Source organism: Stegodyphus dumicola, chromosome 4 (genome assembly GCF_044657685.1).
Source record: "Stegodyphus dumicola isolate Sdum_Otavi_A_Nest chromosome 4, ASM4465768v1".
In the NCBI taxonomy this organism is placed as follows: Eukaryota; Metazoa; Arthropoda; class Arachnida; order Araneae; family Eresidae; genus Stegodyphus; species Stegodyphus dumicola.
In genome coordinates, this window is record NC_140771.1 from 144,146,542 (window position 1) to 144,173,445 (window position 26,904).

General features: G+C 33.5%; 1 protein-coding gene across 1 annotated transcript in view; it reads right to left on the reverse strand.

Annotated features, from left to right (window-relative positions):
* Nucleotides 1–2,827: 2,827 nt before the first annotated feature.
* Nucleotides 2,828–26,904, reverse strand: part of LOC118201396 (uncharacterized) — a 143,571-nt gene continuing 119,494 nt past the window's right edge. Inside the window, exon 4 of the mRNA XM_085815580.1 lies at nt 2,828–6,299. Within this exon, the coding sequence (XP_085671706.1) occupies nt 5,881–6,299 (419 nt within the window). The 3' untranslated portion in view covers nt 2,828–5,880. The remainder of the gene's footprint in view (nt 6,300–26,904) is intronic.

Here is a 26,904-nt window from a genome sequence, read left to right on the forward strand (position 1 = left end):
TTTAAAGGTTTTAAAAATTCTTACTTTCTTTTAATCATGTATATGTTTTAGTTGTCAATATGTTTAGCGTTATACTAAAATTAAATTTGGAAATCTTTGATTTTCAAGCAAAAATTATTTTAATTATAAAATAAAAATGACTAATGTACATAAAAATGTGCGTTAAGTGTCTAGCGTTGGTAACTGAAATAATTTCTTTAATTTAATTTAATTTAAATTATTCGTTTTTAAAATTAAACATTATTTCATTCAGATACCATTTCCAACCCATAATTAGATAACTTATAAATTAAATTTCATTCTAAAATTGTATAAATTTTGTTACTATTTTCATTAACTTCATCCTTAACATCTTGAAGGTTGTTCGAGATGCTTATTGCTTTCAGTTCGTGGATTTCATATCCCTGCAAAATTACTAATATCATCACTTGAGAGAAGGGTTTGTTCCAAGCCTCGTGTGCAAGCTATCCGTTGAAATTACAGCAGAGCTACGTTCTTGAATAGTAGCAAAATTTATTTTAATTACCACATTTTTGCTTTTGTCAAAATCTGGGGTATACTTCTACTGTTTTTTTTGTACTCCGCCAAGATGCGAGAATATAAAAGAAATTTAAAATAGTATTGCGAATCTAAGATAAGAATTTAAAGATTGTAATTTCAGCAGCTGAGTCATTTGTTAAGACAGAACTTTAACTTAGGAATGGCAAAAGACTTAATTCCGTATTATCTCGAGAACCGGAAATAAATTTGTGTTCGTTAATTTAATTCTGTACTTCAAGCTGAAGTCATAGTAAATTTTTAGTTATTTTACTTTTGCTGTATTCATTTAGTGTTCTGGTGTTTTTAATTAATGTTGAGACAAAAACTGGGCTGTCTGACAAATTTTTATTCCGGCATATTTGCCCCAGCAAATTTGTCTGCTATTATATATTTACCTGATGCTTATGTAGACTATTATTAGGTTATTATATTTGCATATATTTATCTGTTTATGTTATCTGATTTTGTACCTTAGTTTATAAATTTGATGGCCAAGTTTCGTTTGATATGATTGCGACAAAGCACACGAGGGCTATTTTCTTAAGAAGAGGGATGTATTCGTAGAAAGCTTTGCAAAGAAAACTGCCCATATTACACACTCCCTATGTAAACATGAAGAAACTACAAGAACTCCCATGCAGCTAACCGTTCACCGGGATTTAAGTTCGAATCGAACTATCAGGGTTCAGCGGTTTCATCAACTCTGACACTGGTGGGGCAGAAGGCAAGGAAGATAAAGTAGAAGTTAGATGGAAGAAAGACGAGTTTACCGTTATAATTTAATAAAGAGATTTTTGTATCGTTAAATCAGAACACAAATTCTTTATTAAAGAAACGCCCCACGAGTTTAATTTAGAATGGATTGGTATCACAGCACTCATTCTAACTCTTTGGCTTTGCCATTTTGAACGGCTCGTTTTAGATATAATAGTTCATATATTTATGTCTTTAATTACTGGAAGATTAATTCTTAAATTAGTAAGCCAAACCAAAATCAGTACACCGAGGCCAGACTGTAATTTCCAATTAATCCTTATGTTTTTTTATATTTTTATATTCTTTAAACATTAATGGTACATTCTTCGAGGTGTTTTCGACTGCAATTTTAAATTTTCAGATTACAGTTTTTTATATTAACTTATAGTAAACTTACAAGCTTGCATTTTAGCTTTATATCAGCTTTACATCAGCTCTTGCATTTTACATTTTATGTTTATATGCGTGTAAATGTAATTTTGAAATTTTTAAAATAGTTCATTTGTAAGTTATGTTATTTCTGTCTTTGAATCTTTTCTGCACTTCTGCTGTTTAATTTTGCTGTACGGGAAAATGTGAATTATGTGAGTTTAAATAATGAGCAAAAATTTAAATTATAAAGCAATTTGGCAACTTTAGTCCAGAGCGCTGTAAAATGTTTCACCGATTAAAACTGCTGGAAGACTGTGCTGATTTTTCGCCAGTTATCTGTCCTTTGTTGTACGCGAGAAGGAAGTTTCATTTGCACAAGAACCAGGTGGATAATCTTTAATATTCAATTTATAAATGATAAAACTGTTATTATATTCTTAAGCCGTAAGCATCGGAAGTTTAGATTTTTTTTATCCCATTTAGTTGTGACTTCAGACTGAAGTATCTATGAATTTTCTTGTTCCTTTCATACGTATGCTGCCAGAGCCGGATTTAGACTTGATAAGCTTTTTGAGATAAAAATGCGAATGAGGAAGTATTACGGAGTCCCTGGGGTAACACCACGCACCTCCATATCAGAATGAGCAGAGTTGGGGAAAAACAGAAAAGAAAGGAAATGGTGAGTAAAAGGAAAGCTTGCGTGGCTGAGAGGGAGGGGAAGAGAGAGGTGAGAAAATAAAGGGGAGAATTGACGAGAAAAATCAGAGTTAGGTAAAACAAAAGGAGTAAAGAATCATTGGCTATGACAGTAAACTTAACTATGAAGAGCTAGATGAGTGGGTGGAGACTTGGATCAGGCATCCAATGAGAATGCTATTTGAGATATGGGACCCTTTATAAGTATTTTATACTATATTTTAATTTTCTAGGGGGGGCCCTAAGCTATAGCGTGTGTAGCTTATACGTAAATCCTGCTCTGTATATAAAGGTTATGTCAAGACGGGCCAAAACTTGCTTAACAGTCTAGTAAGGTAACTATGCATCAATATTGAGATAAAGTGAAATTAAAATGTAGCCTTATGTATTCCCAAATTAAAATAACTCACTGATAAGACACAAGAATATAATTTAAGGAAAAATATGCAAGTATTGTAAACAACACATCTTTATTTCACATAATTATTGCATCTAGAATATAGTAGCGTAAACATCAATTATACCATTCAAACAGGCCTTTTCTATAAACACATCAACTTTGAATTATATACAGTTCTTGACAACCATTCATTGTTTACACCATTTACAATTTTAGAGAACTTCATGGTACAATTCGTTTCTTTCTTACGTGAGGAAAGAAATTAGTTCGGTTTGGAGAATCACTGACGATAATTTTCATTAAGTTATAATAATGAATAACAATTCTTCTGATACCACGATTTCCGTAAGAGCACATCAGCAGCAGACAGATATTCATATATTCGTTTTTAATCGTACTGGTCTTTGGAATGAGAGCCATAGTTTCTATGAGATAATTTCAGACTTTGATTAAGACATTAACAATATTTTAACGTGATCATCCACGTCACACCTGGGACGTTTCCTTGCAATAGGTATATGGCTAAAAGTGTGTTTCCTAACTTTTCTGCCCTTTTTTGTGTTTTACTCTCTTACATTTGAACAACATTTGAATCTGCTACAATCATATCACATAATGCAAACTGTCAGCTTTCGGGGAGTTAGAGCTTAAAACTTAATGCAGCAGACCACAAACCAATGTTCGTCATATCTTTGAAATTAGGTGTTGCACTCCAGAACAAGAATCCCTTGTCTACAACAACTTCCAGGAACATATTGCCTATTTTATTGAGTATTGGGAGTCTCAAGTATTGGGATTTTCCCAGAACTTAAAGTAGCTTTACGCACATCATAGTGTCATTTTCGGTGTAAATAAAATAGTGGTAAAAAGCATAATTAATCAAGAAGGATAAAGCTCTCCAGTTACTACTATAATATTTTCAAGTTCACTTCTCAGTTGCTTGGATGTGATGTATGGTTTTACTTTCTTCTCGAATTTCTAAGCAATATTGAAAATGGATAGAAGTTATTCAACAAATTACATTACTATTTGAAATTGAATGTTAAGATATTTATGACAGTATTAATATTCTTGATCTTCTCTCCTTTTAAATGCACTTTTTATTCATTTAATTAAACTTTTTTTAGTACTACGTCTTTTGGGAATAAGCGAGGTATAATTAATACAGCAGGTTTGCTGCTATTTCAGGTTATCAAACATTTTTTCCATTCTAAAAACTGAGTAATATAACAATTAACGAAGGCAAATTGTTCATTTTTAGCACCATTTCAAAGAGATTTTTTTTTATTTTATGCTTATTAATGAATTTATCAGCTTATTCAAAACTCCTGTTTTTTACTTTATTCGAATATGAAGATTTATTTCTTTTGGCCCTGAAAATTCACTTTTTGAAAAATTTGAAATTTGAATATGACTTTATTAATGACAGCCCATTATGATAAGGCATTAAACAACATTTGTTATCATTATGAATTATAATAGAAAATATTAACTAAATATTTGATTGGAAAATGTTTGATTTTATTCCATTAAAACAAACTAATCGGCATATAAATATTCATTGTCTAATGTTATATGTATTTAGAATTTATTTAGTGTCCTTGAATATGTACTGTGTACAGTCGAAGCCTGATCCCCGCAGTTATGAATAGTTACTACTGAGAAAAAATACATGTTAGATGACAAGAATATTTCTCCGGAAAAAAAGCTGCGTAATCATGACGTTGGATTATGAAATAAATGTTTTCTAATAATTTTAGATCAAATGGGATCTGAAAGCATTTTATATGATAATAATACACAGTTATACTGCATTAACTATGCATTTAAAGAGTTCCAGAATAAAGTCGTCAAACGGTGGGAATGCACTTTACTCCCTAAGATACACAAAACATATTGCGAATTATATTATTGCATATTTACGAACTATGGAACTTTGAAAATCAATTAAAAGAGGATGCAGAAACACTGTTTGCTGGTATTACAGTGAGATGTTCCTTTTCTACATATCGAAGCTTGTAGTTTATTCATAATGTAGCGTTTACATATTTTCCACGGGTTGCTTGGATACTTGCGCATAGTTCCTAAGGCTGCAGACGAAGTGAGTACACTGCTTCCAAAGAATGGCCTACCAATGTCTGATTTGAACCAATGTGTCATTTAAAAGTCGACATTTATGTCTGCACAATTAATTCACCAGACAAACTTCGATAGCATGCTGAAAACGCTCTGGAATCGATCTGAAACAATCAAATACCTTGGAATATACCCCAGTAGTATCTACAAAGATGTGTTGCCTGTACTATATCTGATGACTCATTTTGCAAAAATTTGATTGTAACATACAAGTAGATGTGTAATCTTTCTTTGGTCTTCGTTATACAAAATGCCGCTCATGTTGCATCTCAAATTTGGTAGCTGCAACACTATCGATTAAAGCTGAGAACCCCGCGCTATTGAAAACTAGGATCATATTACCTGATTTATGCTCCTTCATTAAGCTCTGTGTATCTACCTTATTAGCTTGGATTTCGCAGTTAGTTTCTGCATATCCTTATTATTGACACTCCTTTTCAAATAATGAAGTACACTTTTTCTGCCACTTGTACACTGGAATTTTTTTTTCTTTATATTCGGCTCCTAAAATGCATTCCCAAAGCTAGGCGATTTTTATTTCAGACACTTTTATACGCATTTGCACATGTGTGTGAAATGCATTAGAATAACGTTTATTTAAAAATGTATTTATTGGGTTTGAGTTTCTTTAAACAGTATTAATGGGAAAACTTACCGACAGACAAATACAGTAGATCAACATTTCGCAGAAAATGTTTTAGGGAACAATGTTGTCCAAGCATTGACTTTAAGGCTTTATCATTTCTTATGTATCGCTTTAGCATATACTTTATTGCAAAAGAAATTTAAAGATCCTTTTGACACACATTTTGTTTTAATCACAGTAGTTTGAGTATGCTAGCAAGATTCCAAAACAACAAATGGTACGGGACATAATGGAATAATTCCTGAATATTTCTCAGTCTCCCACAGAATCTTCCACGTACCATTATTAGCGTGATGCATTATTTAGTTTAAGGATGGCCTTCGGATAATGTTCTTCACAGTCCTAGAGCTGCCGCATGTTTCTGAGCTTTCAACCGGAGATCTGCGATGCTTGAGTTCTTGTTATTTAATCTTTCGGCTGCCATCAATGCTGATAAACTGAAAGGGTGAGTGGGTGTTGGGTAGAAAAGGAAGCTGTGATGAGGAGTTGCTGTCCCAGAAGTTGCTCCTGTAGTAGCACCAGCTGACGTCGTGTTGGCTACAGCTGCTGCCGCAGCTGCAGCGGCATAGTGTTGGGCGGCCGCAAGGAAAGCCGGATCTGCATAGGGCAAGTAATGAGCTCCTGGAACCAGATATCGCTCTTGGGGCAAACGAGCCATGGCACTTGAGACGTTGATGTAGGGTGCGATCCTAGAGGACTCGATGGGCGTACTAGAAGCCATCATCAGATCGGAAGAGAGGGAGTTCGGGCCGACTGGAATGAAAACAGAATACTTGTATTACAACTTGTAAAATACGATTTACCAGCATTCAGAATGCATGATAAATATATCTAATTGAGAGAAAACACTATTAAATACCGAGTATTAACAAATAAAACTCTAAACCGTCATTGGAAGGTTCTATAAACGAATCTTAAAGAAACCGATTTTTCTGATTTTTCGAAATTCTTTAACAATATATTAACGCCCACCAGCGGCCGAGCGGTAAAGTCGCTGAACACTGGTAGTTCGGTCCGAGGTTCGAAACCCGCGAACGGGCTGGCTGCATGGGTGTTTTCGTGGTTTTCCCCATGTGTAACGTGTATACGAGCCAGTTTCCCTTAGAAAGTCCTCCACGAAAGGCATCCCTTCCCTTTGGCAGATAGCCCTAGTGTGCTTTGCCGTAATTAAATACACCACACACCTTAACAATATATTAAGAATTTCTAGTAGGTGAAATTTGGAAAAGAATAGTATAAAATCCACAATAAGAGTTTAAATTTAAAAAAAAGTAAAAACTAAAAATGTTCTGAAAGCGTTTAGATTTTAACCGTCGTCCAAGAAGACATAAAAAGTTAAAAAATTTTTTAAAGATTTTATCAAAGTTTAAAAAAGTTTGTTAGTAGGTATTACCAATAGAGATCGTCCAGATGGAATAGGGAAATATTTTATAGGATACTAACTAGATGAATATACATTTAAACTAACAGGGAAACATTATATATTTTCTGTTTATTTGAAAAGTGAAAAATATATAACATAATTATATAAAAATACTTAATGCTTTTAATTAAATATATCATGAACAAAACGCATTTTTATTCAAATCAATCAAATTAAAAAGTAAAAAAATAGTACTCTTTAGAACTGCCTTTATTGCTTTTAAGTAGCTTAATCTGTTATAAAGTAACAGATAGATTAAATTTTAACCATAACTATCTTACACTAATGGAATTTTACTCTAATGGAAACAGATTCGAATAAAAAATGAAACAATGCATTTACATTGGACACATTTTAAGCGAATCATCGCAAAATCGTGTTTAGAGACTGATAATTTAATAAATAAATAAAAATAAAAAATAAAATGAAAATAAGCTAGTTGTGATTCATCTTTTCTTTTCCATATCCTTATTAATTGAGCAAAGTAACTTCTGCTTCCCGTTTCTGCTCATTAATATTAAGTAAACTTTTTAGTAATTAAAAGGGCCATTTATTGATTTTCCCCCTTTTAAACAACTTCTGTTGATATTTATTTTTACTACATGTATATGCAGAGGTAAGTCTAAACATTATGATCACACTTCTGTTCTGAGAATATGCTTGCCAGAATGAGACAGATGGTACGTGGCAAGGGCGGGAATGCTATAGAAGGATGAGGGGGGAGAGATACTGATGCATAATGCTCTCATCTACACGTGAGTATAATGGAGAAAGCTCATGATCTAAGCACCTTTGATATAGACCAGCGATTGTGATGGTCCGAAATTTACGGACGAGTATCTCCAAAATGCCTCATGTTCCTTATACGGTTACAAGCTGCCGTTGCTAAAACGCATAAAAAATGAAAGACAGATGGCGAAATCAGTAGGAAATGTCGAGATATTGCACATTCAAACTTAATTTTCGAACGCAAGCTTAATTTTGGAAGTCAAAGGCTCTTTCGCTTGGTGAGCACAAATAGAAAACTGTTTGTGTTTAAACAGAGTGCTGAAAGCAATTTAGATCCAAATGTAAGGGCATGTGAGTATATATTTCAGGCGAATCTTTTGCAATTGCGACTACAGAGCAGATACTGCTCCCATGAGTTTTTGTCAAACCAGCATAATCAGTATTCACGACATTTGCACTTGAAAATCGCCCCATAATAACTTTAATGACCGAGGCAAGACGGTAATGTTTTATTTAATGGGATGCCTGCTTTTTACCATGACTACAAATGACGATAACAATTGTTGTATGGAGTTTTACTTTCAGAGACAACTTTTAGACAACTTTTAGAGAAAGAAAAATCTGGAAGAGCTTGTTGAAAGTAATGAAGTTTCTGATCTAGACAGGCAACTGCTTGATTAGTGCAAACATGCACAACATTTTGAATCAAACATGAATGTAATCAGGGTAAATGACACTAAAATATCGCATTTTGATAGCATTCAGATTCGTATTGAAGCCTCGCACAACAACATGGACTGGGACCCGCTTAAGAGAGCTCCCATTTTACAACCCTGTGACAAATGGTTATGCAGCCTCCCCGTCTAACTTTAAATCTCTACTAGTAATGAATTCGTGGCTATAGAGAATAACGATTTTGAAGAAATTTCTGAAGAGCCAGAAAAATTATCAATTTCTGATAAAAAAAAATTATCCCACTCGCCCAAACACAACGTGGGGAAACTTCACAGAAGGCCAAAGGAATTTCCTAGTCTCTAGAAAAATCAAGCGACCCGAGCCCAAATAGTCCTGTTACGATGGTTCTGAATAAATATCAAATGACAATCTACCAACGAATTCTCTTGCCATCAATCAAAAATTAATTTGGGAAATTCCGTCGAGGTTTTTTAATATACCAGATGCAAAGCTAAGATCTCGACTGTTATGATTAAGAACTGAAAGATAGGTTCATTAAAAACTGCAAATAGGACTTGCTCCTCCCGTTTCGATTAGCCACCTTTAGGAAGATGATGGCACAGGTATTACGTTTATACCTTAGGAGTTTTGGACAGTTTAACGTACTACAGAACTTCAGGTAAAGTGAACTATTTAGCTTTCGTCTCACAGTGTGTCAATTATATTTCAGGAAAGGAAGATTATAAGATTTTTTTAAATCAGGTACATTGTCAAGAATGCGCCGTATTAGGTGATCTTGGACGTCACCGAAATTGTATCAAGGTATTTTCAGTGGGTTCGTAAACATCGTTCACTGGACTATCAAGAATGGAAAAGAATTGTCTAGTGGGATAATTTGCGATTGATTTTTTACATCATGTCGATGATTGTATGAAGATATGCTGCGTTCAGAATCAAAAACAGCTGATCGACACATGTACAGCGGGGTAAGAACAGGCCGGTGGCAGAGGTATTATGCTTTGAGAAATGTTCTCGTTGGCGTCCTTGAGACCGGGGTTTATTGCAGAATACTCCATAATAACTACAAACTATGTGAACAATATTGCTAAGCAGTTCCACCTTTCTACATGTATTTTCTTCCTCGTAGCATATAGATTTTTCTAGCTGGACAACGCTTCTTGTCATAAGGTCATAATTATGTTAAAGCTGTTTAAGGATGCATTTCATTTAATTAATTTCATTTGATGCATTTCATATCTCCTATTTTACTGCATATTAATCTTATTGAGCTTACTTGGATGTCATAAAGTACCCCGAACACGTTTTCATACTGTACCGGAATTGCCTGACCACTGATTGTAAAACTGGCACAACCTCCTAGAAATTTATCTAGGACTTACAGAATCCATGCTGTGACGGGTTACAGATGTTTTGTGTGCAAAAGATGGGGCAACGAGAGTGGCCATAATGTTTTGCTGATGGGTACGTATGTTCATGTAGTGAAATCATACATGATATGGTTAAAAAACTGAAAATATAACATTGTAAATATTTGCATTCTATTGTTTATTCTTTGAAGAGAATCTGTTATAGTACTGAAGAAGAAATCTGCTTTATTTCCCAGCTTTTATTTCTTCGTATAATTTTTTTTTTAAATATTTAGCATATATTTTAATATTTAGTATGTAACATAACCTTTATATGAGATGTTTAACATATTATTTATCTTCTGAACACCTCAGATTTAGAATTCACACTCAATTTTACAGCGGCGTAAGCGATAATGTCAAATTCTGAAACTTTCGCATTCTTTATTTTTTAGCACTGAATACGGGATATCACGCTTTTCAGCAAAACATTTTTTCGTTTTAAAACTATTAAATATATTTTGTCACTCTAAAAAAGCAATAACTAACTCTGTTAAAGTCAAACTATTAGGAGATAAACTAAATAATTAACTAAACCAAATAAAAATAATACTAAATCAATAATAAAGAAACAGTCACAATACCAATAACAAATAATTAATTCCAAAACCAAATAAACTATACCAAATAATTTCAATAAAGGGTTTAACATTCTGGCAATAATTAACAGCAACAATTTATAAATAAGCAGCTTAAATGCAGTGTCATTTCTGGTCCGTATTAAAGGGAAGTATTTCTTGTCAAAGAAAAAAAAAAAAAAAATATGAATTTCGTTGTCTGGTATATCGAAATCACCTCAAAGAGGACTTTTTAGTGGCATCTCAAGACTTTCCACATGACTCACAGACATTTTAAAGATGGAAAGAGAATCTATAAAAAATATTTAGACCAGTGGCTCTTAAAACATTCTTGTTCTATGCACCTCTTTCACAATTGATAGAGGATTATACCTTCTTTCTTCTTAAAACTCGAAAAATACTGGATTGGCAAGAAAGTAATTTCGGTCTTTTAGAGTGAAATCAAACTCAGTTTTTCTATACAAAAATGAACTTCGTTCAATCAAATATCTTTCATTCTGTTTGATGACCTTTTGCCATCTTTCTAGTACTGCATAATTCACTAGTACTTTCATAACTTATAAATACCTTATAAAGGTGGGAGAAATACCTTATAAAGGAGGAGTATATAAGGTATTTCTCCCACCTTTTCTCATGCCTTCAGGGTGCAACTGGAAGCATACCCGACGCGCAGAGAGGTACCGGCGAGAGCATAGCTCATTTTTTGCATCGCTTGCTTCCCCCCCAAATAAAACCTAATGACTCTACAACATTTATTTAAATTTAGATTTTTTTAATGTGTTTTATAAATTAAAGAAGAAAAACTACAGAAAATTTTGATAAATACCAAAACTTGAATTAAAGTTTTATATATATATATATATATATATTTATAACACAAGTAAATAAAGAGCAGAATAAATACTATAGAACAGGTAAATAAAAAGCAGAATAAATACTATTTAACAGGTGAATAAAGGGCTGACCCCCCATCCTTTCCTGAAACTAAGAAATTCCCTTCCAGGGGAGAATTCCCCTTGGCGGAGAATCGCTGATTTAGTCTTAATATATCCTGTAATTAAATATTTTGTTTCATGACAAAAAATTACTAACATTTTATGTTCAATACAAGATCTTCGACGGGTACCTCTAAACACTTCTGTTACTAGGATTCTCGTAGTGAAAGGTCGTAGACCCCTGATTTTAATTTCAAATAATATAGACTTTTAAACTATAGCAATTATTTCCACTTTACATCATTTAGTTCTCCTTGCATACGTCTAATACGAAAGTTACATGCTTTCAGGATTTGGATTCGGATTTTTTGGGTTACTTCAAAGCAAACCATAAACGTCTGCTTAAGTGGATGCATGGCTGATGCCTTCTTGGAAGATTTTCTATGGAAAACTAGCTCGTATTCATGTCATCCACAAATATGTGAAGTCTGTATGCTTAACTTATATATATAAGTTTGTATATTGAAGAAGTTACACTACTGCGAAGTCAAACTTTTTCACACAGGTGTTAAATATTAATATGGATTTTTACCACCATGTTCTCACTCAGCGCTTGAATCATTTGCTAATAATTTCATATATGAGTAAATTGCAGAAATACAGAAATCTTTTTAAAGGTAAGATATCAAAAATATGTCACAGCTTCGAAGAAGGAATTAATTTAATTTTGAGTAATGTAGTTCTGATCTCAATAAATTAAAAAAATAAAAATCAAATATCTCAATAAAATAGAAAAATAAAAATAAAATACGTGATTATTAAGTCAATACATTTTAAATCTCAAATCAAAGTAATCTGTGCCTTTCACGGGAATAAATTTATTTAGTTAATGCTAATTAAAACATTTTCTTCCTATTTAAAAAAATGCAGCTTGGTTTTCAGAATAAGTAAATTTTAAAAACTTTATTTCTTTATTTGAATTCAGTGAAATCTTGAATGTCATCCATGCATCGCCAAATCTGTTCTTGTGGGTCATTTTCATCTTATTCAATGCGACTTCAAATTTCGCTGTTGACAAAACACACAGTGAATGAATCTCGCAGTGCAAACCCCCTTCTTCCGAAATTGTTTAAGAAAATGGGTTTGGGCAAGAAGGAAAGTAGTCAAAGACGAATAAAGAAAGCCCACTTTTCCCATCCATGCTCTTCCAACTTCACATTCAGAATGATCGTAATGCTGATAGATGATAACACAATCAAGCGAACAGCAAAGGAAGATGCCTCTTATACCCCCGCTTGACCGTCCGTCTGTCCGGTTCGCAAATCGAAGCTGGCCCAAAGGAACAGAATCTTCTCTCCCTCGTGAAATCTAATTTGTGCCGAGATCGCTGCTCTGCAAAATTCCCCAGTTAAATGGGACGCTGACAGAGATGTTTATGTAACCAGCATTGGCAGCCATGTTCCTGCTTCCTATTCAAGTTAAGATAAATCGGTGCGACTCTTGAGAGGGGTTATCCGTCTGTCTGTGCCGCCGTGGAGCCGGACCGTTTTATCTTCGTTTTTGTTCGAGTTCCCTTTCTTTATACAAGTGTCGCATAGTCCAACGTCAGTGTGTACGTAATTGTTCGAAGTGTGCATGGAAGCTCTCTGTCTTCCGTAGTCAGGGAATGTTTACAAACTTAAAAATATTCCTTCAGACAAACGTAAAATTTGTCATATATTTGAACCGAATATGTGACAAATTAGCATTACCTGTTGTTTTGAAATAATTCAGTTAGTTGAGATGCTCATTTCCTCCTGTATTTGAGTACTTGATGGCTAAAAGTCTTAAATAAACTTTAAGCATTAAAGGTTAAGTTGTGGTTCCGAAGCTAGCAAAGCGCGGCCTAAGAGAGAATGATTCTTTCGTTTAAAATTTCTAAGACAAACTCTCTCGTAGTTATGTCGATATGGGATGCACACACTCGTAACATTTGGGGAAAACCTCGAAAACCGACTAAGCGGACAGCCTGTTAACTGGGAACGAACCCGAGTCGAATTCCCTGCATTTTGGCTTGTTACCACTTAGCTAAAAAGTAAATAGAAAATGTATCCATATATTATTGCGTTTTCATTCGTAAATTCCAGTTTAAAAGGGAAATATAAGCATATTAAACAAAGTTTGAATGTTATATTGTGATGCATGATATTTTTTCTCACAAATTACGTTTCTAGGAATAAAAATCAAAGTGTTTTGTCTAAAAAAAAATATGCATTATTTTGGATCAACTTGTTGATTTTTATGATGCGGGTACAAGCTTATGAGTTTGTTTTGAAACTCCGTTAGCTGACACAATGACATTTTTTCAATCGGCTGTAGTTCTTTATTATAACAATATACCTATTAACGTTTCTATAACAATTTTAAATATTAAAAAAAAATCTGAAATGTTTCAGATTTTAAATTACGTCCAAAGGGGCATTTTTTAACATTTTGTGTGTTACCTTTCTTTATTAAATATCATGTTCCTCGCACTTAAACCATAAGATCCAGTGAAACAGCAATATCGCAAAATAGTTTTAAAACGAGCATATCTTTAGAATTTCCGATACAGAGACTCACGCGCTGGAGATAAAAATGTTTTTTCTGCACAACGTTGCCATTGCTCGCTTTGAAATCCTTGAATTTGTTAATCAAAAATTCGTCAAAGTTTTAAAAAATAGGAAATCGATCATAAAACAAATTTCAAATTTCAAATTTGGTCTTCCACATGCTCATATTCGTTGGAGGATTACGTTATTCAAAATTCGATGACCGTTGTTTTATCACAATACGAGAAATATACATACATTTATGCAGATTTTTTATTATTTAATTTCTTCAAATATAATGCAGGACTCTAACATTTTGTGGCAACAGTTTGAAAAGTGAACCGACATTTATGAGTCCGACGCAAAATACCAAAACGAAACTAATAGTCCTTCGGGATTCAAATCCCTTTGGACTAATAAACGCAATTTTATCTATTTTGGGAATGCATGCTGTTCAAGTATAGTAAATTTTGTGGGAATTTAACGAGCTCCAATCGTGTTGATCTTCTGTATATAGAATTAACCAATTTTCACCTGTTTCCACCACTTCAAATATATAATTTTTGACAAATGGCGATGACGCAAGAAATTTAAGTTTGTGTACTTGATATTGCTGTAATACAGTCAAACTCTGGTGGAGCGAACCTGGCTAATAACAAACCTCTGGTTATAACAAACGAACGTTTTGTTCATTTCTAATTTCCTCTATATTTAGTGTATTTTGTATTGCTATAGAAGACCTCCAAAATGTATGGTGTAAAGAAATATGATGTCGTACAGCGATAGCAGCGCCCTCACCTGAAGAAAAAGTTAAATGTTAGATGCTAGACGGGAATGGCGCATTAAGCCATATCCTTTGATTAGTAGAATTTTCCGTATGTTGATTAATTAACTAATGAACTGTACATATTGTAAATGAATATTTAATTTAACCTTGCTTTGAATCAATTCTAGATGTAGATATACTGTTCTTCATACAGAAAGATTTTAGATACGGTAGAAGCTTCGCCTTAGAATAAAACCCCCTTACGGACATGGTGCATCGGTGCCATAAACCTTTGGCCAATTTTTTAAAAATTTGTGTTTTTAAATTTTGGATTAGCACTTTGTGCGAAGAATGCCAAGTTAAGCCGGCATTTTCTATTTTGGGTATAATATGGAAGATCTTATTGCTAAAATGAAATCGAAACGAAAGGTATTGAGGACCGTAGTGTTCAAGATATTAAAGAAAATCGAAACTAAATTGAGTAAAGATGATAGTAGTATAAATGTAAATGTATTAGAAGAAATTTCAGACCAGTTAAACGAAAAATCAAAATCTTTAAGTTATTTAGACGCTCAGATAGAACGAGAATTATAAGACGAAGCGGACGAATTTGAACTCGAAATTACATCCGTTTTGGAATATGAAGAAAAAATTCAACTGTGGCAATTTAGAGGAAAGAAAAAGTTGAAGGAATTGAATAAGCTCGAAAATTCGGACAATGCAAGTAGGGACATTTCTAATGAAACCATCACAGAATCCCAAAACGAAAATAACAAATTCACTCATCTTCCAAAATTAACCAACTCTAAATTTTATGGTGATCCTTCGGATTGGTAAATATCTTGAAATTACAATAGATAATAAACTTAACTTCACTAAGCACCTACAGCAAATTAAGAAGAAAACTTCCAGTATAGCTAACAACCTGAAAAGAATGCAAGGTGTCGGATGGGGCTTAAACCCCCAGTTACAAAAGCTGTTGTATAACACTGTTATAGAAAAGATAGCACTGTATGGTGCAGCGATATGGGCATCACCAATGACGGTGAGAAAACAAAAGTAACTACAATCCATCCAAAGGCCCTTTCTTCTAAATTATTCCGGTGCTTACAGAACAACCTCCAATGCTGCACTGTTTCAGCTCACCAACAGCATCCCCTATTCTTAGTTGCAGAGCAGGAACATGCAAAGGCTTTAGTTCTTCAGCTAAGAAAAGACTGCAAAATTAAAAATGAGATAGTAGCTGCCAGCTCCTACACCTCATTGACTCATCCATATGAAAGACACCCAGCTAGCCGAAATAATATGACACTATGCATAAGGCAGAATAGATACCAAGCATTATAATCCAAAGATCTACACTGACGGTTCTAGCATAAACAACGGAAAAGGATATGCTATAAAAATATATCTCAGTGACCATGAAACAAAAGACTTCAAGTTCCAATTTGACAAAGAAAATAGCGTTTTTCAGTCGGAAATGTTCGCGATTTTGCAGGCAATCAACGTAAGCACACATCATCATTTTCCAAGGACTCACATCTATACACATTGTCTCTCGGCAATGCATGCACTCGCGAACCCAAATAATAGATCACCATTAGCTCAGGAAATTCTCAGAAACGCCAATGTTCAGTCCTCCAATGCCCAAGGTCAACACTTCTTTATAATCTGGATCAAGGCCCATGTTGGTCATAAGGGAAACGAAGAGGCTGACATACTAGCCAAGGAGGCATCACAAGGAATCAATGCCAAGAAAATAAGCATCTCCTGGCCAGCTTCTCACCTCAAACTAAAACTTCAGATCACAACTAAAGACTTATGGCAACAATGGTAGGACGGTGCAAATACAAGAAGAAGAGTTTACAACCTCCTCCCCAAAGTTGACTCTCCTCCAATCCATCTCTCCAGACACATCACGTGGTTTATCACGGGGCATGGTCCCTTTCCCACGTACCTCTATGCAAGAAATCTCTCTTCATCAGATTCCTGTGCATGTCGTGAAAAAGGTCACCTCGAGCATTATCTATTTTCCTGCCCGTTGACAGATTCCCTTCATCTAAAGAAGCCAAATTCAGAAGAGGATTTATTCCCATTTCTAAGATATGTAGTCAAAAATAAACATTTGAGGAATAAAATTACGAAGGTTATTGACTTTTTGGAAGCTAGAAGTCAAGAGCTATGTAGTATAATTTAACCTTCAAAGAAATGCTCCAACCATAGCAAATTAAAGCAATTAAATGCAGATATAATGTACGCGGGCGTACCTTTTATAGGAAGAAATAAGCATCGCAAACCATATGAAGCACAAAATAGGTCACTCGCAAGTAGGGTAAGGGGCTCCTACCTGTTTACTTCAGGTAAATGGTAATAGATGGCCCTTACATTTCTATGTAACATAAGATCACCAATTAACCGACATTTATGAGTATTAAAAGTTATTAAAGTTATTAAAAGGTTATAAAGGTTATAAAGTGAACACATATAATAAATAGCCAGCATTGAGTTGGTAAAGTAATCAACAATGTAATGTATCATAGAATGTAATTCATGTAAATTAATTATTGTAAAAATACTTGTACTTGCATACAATGAACTGGCAAATATAAGTTGGCAATGTATCAGCATATGTATGCAGATATATCTAAAAGTACATAGTACGCATAAGTATGCAGATGAAGCTCTTTTTTTTTCTTTCGTTTTCAGATATATTTATGTCTTTTTTATTACTTTATATTCTTCTCAAATTTTGACAGCTGTTTGTAAAAAAAAAAATATGTAAACAAGTCATGATTGTAGGCATGATCTATACACTAGAAATAAGTTGCTTCTAACCACCACAATTTATAATGTCATTATCAATTTTTACACGCAAATAACAATGTACTACTAGACAATAATATAATTTCTGAAAATCAATGAACATAAAAACGTACTTTAAAACAAATAATGAATCGTCAAAATTGAGCTGCTAAAGTTTCAGCACAAATTTACAACAGTACTTATATGTAAGCTTTGTAAACAATTTTATAATTCTTAATTAATATTGATAGTAAACAGATCATGTTTACAAAAATGATTTGTACCGTGGGAACAACATGCCTGTTTCTAATGCAATATATAATGTCCTGAAATATGTTGCCTGTACCCACTACAATAGATAACATTTTTGAAATATGCACCTGCACATCTATGTATATCGCAATGTATATCGTGTAATTTAATCCCTTACTTGAGCTAATTTAACGCGGAAAGGTTAGGAGTACCATTGATGCCGCCGCCGGTGGCAGTACTTGTAGTGCTCACTGGAGTCACAATTTCCATCACGACTCGAGGAATGATGCCAGAATGTTGTTAGTTTTCTAGTTACTGTGTGGGGCTAATACCTGCTTACTTAGGGTAAATATTAGGTGGCCTCCTCACTTCTACATAACATAACATAACATATCTTAATAAATTCGCATTTAAGACAACTCTTAAGTATTTCACCTGTTAGAAACCCTAATGATGTAAACGGATTAAGAAAACTTCTCGATTACACCGAAGTAGAGATAAGAAATCTCGAAGCATTAAAAATAGACTCTGATTCCTACGGAAATATTTTAACGCCTTTAATTTTGAAATTACTTCCAAATGAATTCGTTCTTGATTATAGCAGAAAAATTAAAGACGAAAATTGGGATTTAAAAGGTCTGTTAGCCTTTTTGAGAAATGAAGTATTCAGTAGAGAAAGCACGGCTTCTTTTAATTATAACTGTATAGAGAAATATTCGCGATTAGAAAAAGCAACTGTCCCTCAAATCTAAACATTCTCCAGCCATAACAAGCAAGCCGTCTACAGTTGAGTTATTAGCTGCGTCAGCTGAATCGCAGTGTCTGTTCTGCGGGAACAAAATTCATAATTGATTGCGAAAAAAAAAAAAAAGATATTTTCAGAAAACAAGTCAGATGTTTCTTATGTTTTGGTAAAAAGCATCGAATTAAAGACTGTAAACAAAAAATAAACTATGCCTTCTGCTACAATAAACACTCGAAAGCCATTTGTTATTCATTCCATTAGAAAAAAGATAATGATAAACTTGAAAAGAAAACGTCGGATTCGAGCGTTATTTCCGCTGTTTCGTCATATAATTCCGATGAAAATAGATCTAATAAAATATTATTACAAACGGCTTCTGCATTGATTCGAAATAATGATAAATCTGAAAATGTGAGAATTCTTTTTGATAATTGCTCAATGAGATCTTTCATAAAAAATGGTAAAATGGAGCTTCCGATTGTTAGAAAAGACTGTTTATTTATTTTTTCACTTTCTGTTTATTTATTTGGAGATAAAACTACGTTAGAAAAAACCTTTAATGTTCTTAAAGCAAAACTAGAAAATTTTAGCGATCCCAATCTTAATATACATATTGAGCTTCTTGAAACCGAAAATATATTCAATACTGTTATCTCCCCTCCAGATTTGAACTTTGCTAAGGAAAATAAAGTTTTACAAAATGAAGAATTAGTAGACTGTTGTAGACAAAGCGACAAAATTGATATTCTCGTAGGGGTAGGTTTCTACTATTCTATAATTACTGGTAAAATTAAAAGAATTTCAAGAAATGTAGTAGCCAAAGAATCTTTATTTGGGGGGTGTTTGCAGGGTAAAGTAAATACTTATCATAGTGAATTATTAACTATGAAAGTAATAATAAATGAAAACTTGATATCAGATCAATTACAACAGTTTTGGAAGCTAGAAAACTTAGGTTTAGAAAGTGATACTAAAAACGACAAAACTGTTAATTTAGAAATTATGAAATCTTTCGAGTCTGATATCAAGTATAAGAACGACAGATACTAAGTAAAATTACCTTGGAAACCAAATTTAAAAAAAAATAATGAAAGATAATAGGGATATAGCACTTGAAAAATTTAAGAAATTAAGTAACAAATTTAAAATTGATAACCCTTTGTTTGTTCAATATATAGAGGTTTTAAAGGATTACGAGTTAAAACATATTATTGAACCAGTTCAGGAAGACAATCGAAATGATAAAACCCTATTTTATTTACCTCAGAGGGAAGTCATCAGAAATGATAGAGCAACAAGCAGACTAAGAATAGTTTATAATGCTTCAGCCCATAAACCAAAGCAACTTCCTCTAAACGACTGTTTATATACTGGTCCGAACTTATATCCTGATATTTTTGATTTATAGATAACATTTAGAAAAAATTCGATAGTCTTGACGGCTGATATTACACAAGCATTTTTACAGATAGAGTTAAATGAAGAATACAGGGACGTTACACGATTCTATTGGAAAGATGATCCTGATGATAGCAATGAAAATTCGAAAACCTTTAGATTTACAAGAGTTTTGTTTGGAGTAAAATCTAGTCCCTTTCTGCTGGCTGCTACTGTTAAGCATCACCTTAAAAATATTCAGAAATATATCCTAAAACAGTAGAACTCTTAAACAATTACCTGTATGTTGATGACATTATTGGTGGTCAATAAAATTTAGAACAAGCCCTGGAAACAAGTTTAGAAATTGTGAACATTTTTAATGAAGCTAGCATGTCACTACATAAGTGGCATAATAATTCAAAAGAACTCAAAGACATTTTTTTTTCTTTGAGAACATACAGACTCCCCGTGCACCACATATGTACAACACGGGGCTTACAGAAGTAAGTTAACTAGAACATTAAAGGTTACATGTATAAATAAACATTAAAAATTACATGCATAAATAAAGCGAACAAAAGCAGAAAACAGCAGTCTGGACTTCACGAAAACAGATAAGTTCACTGGCTTCAATCACTCCGAACATTTTAAAATCGTTCTGTAAGCATAATCTAGGGCCATCAAATGTAGGGCACGAGAAAATCAAATGTTCCACATCCTGAGTAATTCGTTTTGAACATTCACATAAATTGTTTGATCGTAGATTGAAACGAAACAGATAACTTGCAAATTTACCGTGAGCAGATAAAAAGTGAGACACTTTGAAATTTAACGAGAGGAAAGACTCGGAATTCAGTCTATGGTAAATAGAAGGAAGGAACTTTTTGGTGACTTCAGCATTACAAGATGAAATGTATTCCTCATTCCACATAGCTAAAAGCTTTTTATAATGAAAGGACTTCCAATAACTCTTTGGAATGCTAATGTTGATATCAACGGGTAAATTTAAGGCATCTTTAGCTAAGAAATCAGCTCTTTCATTTCCGTAGAAACCATGAGCACGCACATAAGCAAAGCAGATATCAATACCTCTAATTCTAAGTGAACTAACAGTTACTAGGGTTTCGATAACTAATTTATCGCAGCTGGTAATACTGTTCAAAAGTTGAAGAGAAGAAAGAGAATCAGAACAAATAAGGTACTTTGAGGATGTTGTCCCATGATCCTGGATCCACTTGACGGCAAGATAAATGCACAGAAGTTCTGCTTGAAAAACTGTACATTCATTCCTTATACGGTGTCTAAGAAAACAAATCTCGGAATGGCCTTCAAAAAGAACAAATGCAAGGCCAACCTTGTTGTTCATCTTGTTGCCATCTGTAAAGAAAACCATATGAAAACTTATTTCAGCAGTCTCTTTATAATCGCAGAAATTTATAGGTTCTAAAGAAGCGGGATGAGGAAGATCAGTGAAGGGGACAATTCTATTAATACAGTCTTCCGAAGTATGAGTTGCCAATGACTCAAAAATATTATTCTTATATGCAATTTCAAAATCAATAGGCGGAATTCCTGCAAGAACAAAAGTAGCCTCATAGCTTAAGGTTCTATAACCACGGCATCACAAAGAAATTTTGATACAAGAATCTCCTGAGGTTGTCCCGATTAAAGTGTTAGGAATTAACTGGAATACGGATAATGATAATTTTTATTTTGACACTCAACACTTCATAAATTTCATTTCCTCGTCAATTAACTCAGAACGTTTTCTATTATAAACCGCAGGCCATATTTTTGATCCTGTCGGATTTTATGGCCCTTTCACTATAAGAATAAAGTGTCTGATTCAGGAAATCTGGTCTGCCAAAATTGACTGAGACGATGAACTGCCACCTGATCTTAATTATAAACGGAAAGCCTGGTACGAAGAAACTGAAGAACTGAACCACCTCAGGATTCCCCGCTACTATTTAGAGGGAATATTAGATGTAGATGTGAAATAAATAGAAATCCATAGCTTTACTGATGCTGGTTTGAAAGCTTATGGATGCGTGATATATCTAAGAATAGTTTTGAACAATGAAACTTTTCAGTTTTTGTTGCTTCCAAGAGTAGAGTTGCACTTCTGAAATCACTTACACTTCCTAGATTGGAGCTCTTGGGCGCGCCTTTATCCGCCAGATTGAGTAATAAAATCGCAAAATGTTTAAAATACGAAGTAATCCCCTTCCATTGGGCTGATTCTCAAATAACTTATTTTTGGATTCATGGATCTCCCGAAAGATTTAAACCTTTCATCAAAAACAGAATTTATGAAATTCAGAAACTAACTGAAAGCAATAATTGGCATTATTGCTGTGGGAAAGATAACCCCTCCGACCTCATATCACGTGGAACTACTGTTGCTAATTTAAGAAATTGCCAACTTTGGTGGCATAGACCAACCTGGCTTCAGAATTTCGGCCCTCTGGTAATGTAGACGTTGTTGAAGAAGAAAATTTAGAATATAGAAAGAATTTTGCTTGTGGCCAACAATATAAATGTATCGTACAAGAGAAGGATGAATTATTTGATATTTCCAAGTTTAGTAATCTTATGAAAATATTAAGAATAATAGCTTGGATTAAACGCTTCACTTTGAAAACTAGGAAACTTGAAAAGTTGACAGATGTTCCTATAGCTGAAGAGCTTAAAGACGAAGAAGAATTCTGGATCCGTAGAATTCAAAGAGCAGCATATAATTCGGAAGTTTCAGCATTAGAAAATGATAGAAGACAGCCACTTTGACCAGTCTTCGAAGAGAATACTGGATACCGAAAGATAGACAGCTTGTGAAGAAAGTACTTAGAAACTGTCTTATTTGTAGAAAGTATACAGCAAAACCTGCTCAACACATGAACGCACAGCTGCCAAAAGACAGAATAGTTCAGACTCCACCATTTCATATTTCAGAAATGGACTTCGCAGGTCCAATTTGGGTTAGATCAGCAACCAGAACTGAGAAATCATACATAGTTCTTTTCATCTGTGCCGTTACCAGAGCCTTTCATTTACAGATAGTCTCCAGTATGTCCACAGAAAAGTTTTTGAGGATTTTTAGGTGATTCGTGTCAGACGAGGACATTGCGACACAATTTACTCGGATAATGTCAAAACTTTTCAAAAGGTAAACCGACAATTCGAGCATTTTCCAAAAATACTGAAGGATTTCAGATTTCAAGATTTTATTGCCTGTAAGAAGATAAGCTGGAAACTTATTGCAGAACGTGATGCGTGGTGGGGAGGTATCTACTAACATTTAGTGAAGTCTGTGAAGGACTGTTTAAGAAAAATATTTGGAAAAGCCCTATTAAATTTTGAGGAATTGACTACTATTTTGACAGAAGTTGAGTATGTCATAAATCAAAGGCCTTTAACTTACATTTACAATGACTTGGAAGAACCAGAGCCTCTCACACCAGCACACTTCGGTCGAAAAAATCCTAATTATCCACTTCATTTTATCGAGATGATTGACAAGAATTCAAATAGAAGTTATCTGATGCAAAGACAAGTGTACCAAACTACATTTTTAGAACGTCTCTGGAAAAGATGGAAGGAACAGTCAAGTAGATATACTTGACTTGGGAACGGCTCATCATTTGGATACTCCTAACCGAAGTAAAGAATTAAAAGTTGGAGATGTCGTTCTTTTGGAAGGGTCTACAAAGTCCAAACTCTTATGGGAACTTGGTGTGGTAGTGGAGTTATACAGAGGACGAGATCAACATGTTCGTTCTTGTCTAATTAAGACGTTCAAAGGACAAATTAAGAGACCCATACAAATCTTAAATCCTTTAGAAGTTGTGAACGAACCTGAGAACTAATGATTGAACTATTGACTTTTTTCAAACATTTGATAAGAACTTTTTGAACTTATTGATTATTCAGTAATTCCTTGTATTCAATTGATTAATTTGCTTTATTTTATATTTTAGTAGATGTTCAAGAAGGTTTTTTTTTCTTTTTATTTGTTAGAGTAATTGTAAGTATTTTCATTTTATTTGGATGTAATTGTTATTTTGCTTAATTGTGTGAACTCTGCGAGTTTAGATGGGTAGTGTAGAGAAATATGATGTCATACAGCGATAGCAGCGGCCTTACCTGAAGTAAAAGTTAGTTAGATGTTAGATGCTAGACGGGAATGGCGCATTAAGCCATATAATTTGATTAGTAGAATTTTCCGTATCTTGATTAATTAACTAATTAACTGTACATATTGTAAATAAATATTTAATTTAACCGTGCTTTGAATCAATTATAGATATAGATATGATGCTCTTCATATAGAAAGATTTTAGATACGGTAGAAGCTTCGCCTTAGAATAAAAGCCCCTTACTTGACATATGGAAAGCGGATATAAAGAACATGGACGTCCTCGAATTAAACTTTTTGTGCTAAATAAGCATCTCTGAAATAGTTCATTATTGAAAGAAACCGTGATCTGCATATATCGTGGGAATGGATAAGAAAAATACCAATGAATTGGACAGGCACTTGGGAACTTAAGAGAGACTGCCTTTGGCCTGTTAGATAGTTTTAAGAAGACGAACAAAATTTTTTCAGGAAATCGTATCGGAGAATCAGACAGCATTACATCTGGGATGATATCTGTTGCTATTATCAAGGAAAAGATATTTTCAAAAATTCGTTTTAATGATGATTTCCGTATATACTCAGCTGAATATTTTCTGCTCTTGATGTGAATGCAAACTATTTTTATATTTTTATATCTCTTCTTCATACCACATCAAATTATTACATACTGTAATTGGGAGAACATTCACACACGTTACATTCCATTGCAATTCATTTTATGATTCTGGAAGAAAGGATAGGGTAGTTATTTGTCTTTCTAGATGGCGTCATAAATGTCTGTAGACTGACGCTAGTATATTGGACGAATTTTATGATTTTTAAAATACCGATTGATTTCGGCTGCTCTAATTGATAAAATTTTATCAACTATTAAAAAGTTGAAATACCTATGGTGGAAAACAATGCTTTCTTATGCTAAGAAAAAATATTGACCTGGAGGCGAAGTTCTTTATTAAAGCCCAGAAAGCTTGTTATACAAAGCAGCACACTTAAAAAAATCTTGGCTAACATGCAACATTTCCTTCTTTTATCCAGATCGTGATATAATATGATTACAAATTATAGAGTACTTAAATCCTTGTAAAAGCAATGTGCAGCCCCCCTTGTTGTCTGATCCTTGTTGAATGTTGACTTCTTGAAAATAATCGGGCCTCTTCTAGGTAAATGAATAAGTGAAGCGTATACAGGAATGATTTCTTGAGAAACAATCCTCATAGTTGAAGGCTCTTTCTCATAATTGATGTTGATATCTATCTTTTTGTTCTTATGCATGACCAAGAACAAACAGAAATACAGTTGAAATTCTTTCTCTTCTGCTCTTAAAGAACTAGAAATAAGTTACCAAAAGTAAGTGGGATCATTATTAGAACCGCTATTTTTGAAAGTGTCGGCTCACGAAGCAATCAATTCCATAGCTTGTTCATGACATTGTGATTAACATTTAATCGTTTGCTGTTTCAGCATCCCTTTCAGCCGAATTTTAGGGAATCAAGTACACAATTTCTCTAAAAAATGGCGCAAAATATTACCTGGACAAAGTTTCGATATTTGCTGAGATTTATTCAGAGTCGAAACATTTATGCACATCAAACTTTTCGCAGCTTCACATTTCTAAAATTAAACGTCAGTTAAAAAATTAATTATGCCCTTGCGTTATGCGTAGCCTTTTTGCGTATCCTTTATGTATTATTACTTAATTATTGATTACAGTTAGTTTTCTTTACTAACCAGTTTTTGAAAGAGAAAAAACTTTCGGTTCGGAAAAAACTTATACTAACATGATGAAAATTTTTGGATTACTGCTTTATTTCTCAGTCAAAAGTATATTTTTCACATCATTATTTTTTATGATGCCTCGCAACACCGTTTTTCAGAGCCCCTATTTTAGAACTTCCCTATGTTATAAATATCTGCAAAGAAAGCAAGAGTGTCAATTAACTAGTGTTCAGAGACAAAAGATTAATAAATACTAACTCAATGATTATTTTTAAATTGGAGCAATTCTTCCATTTGTTTACTAAAGCAAAAACATTTTTAGGAATGAAACACGCCTTATCGAAGCAGTTACGTATTCATTTTCAATCAGGTCACTTCCTCGAGAAACGTTTTTGCCAGAAAAAGAAATCGAAGCGAAGACATTTTGGATTTGAAAGCATCTGTCCAAAATAGGACGTGAACATAACGTATGCTTCATGTAATGCCTTTTAAAGCGTATGTTGTATTTGAATGCTCAGAGTCGCTCCCTTGAATTTCTCTGTGAGAACATTTCTTTTACTTTGATGCAGATTTGCATACATATATCTGCCTCGAATATTTTACATTAAATATTTTTGTCCCCCCCCCCAAAAAAAGAAGAATGAAAGAGGGTAAGGCTCTTCTAATGTAACCTCTCACACTCTTCCAGTAGCTGTTAAAGAGAAAGTGGTGTAACTTTTAAGCTGCGTCCTGGTTTTGATTCATACTTGAAATAAAATATTATAATTAGTGTTCGAATAAAAGATTTAAATTTCTTTATATTAAAAAATCAATACAAATAAAGGACAATGCATTTTGAATAAATACTTATTTGAGTAAAAACTAAACAGATATCAAAATCGCAGTAAGTAAAAATCTACAATATTTTCCTAGAAACTTATTTCTTTATGTTTTGCAATGCATACGTTGAAAATATTGATATAATGTGGTTAAGTTATAGTAGCTATTACGGCAAAGCGTTCAAGTACATACTGTTAGGGAAAATGTTTTCATAAAGAGCATTTTATGTGAAATTTGGGAATATTGTTCAAAATGCTTTTCAATAATAAGAAATATATTTTGCCTCCGAATTCTTTTTATAAGAGATGTAATTGAATAAAAGTAAAAGAAATGTGCAGTTATATAGCTTCGTTTTACTTATATTTCATTAAAACCGTGCGGAACCTTCTCCTTAATACTGAAG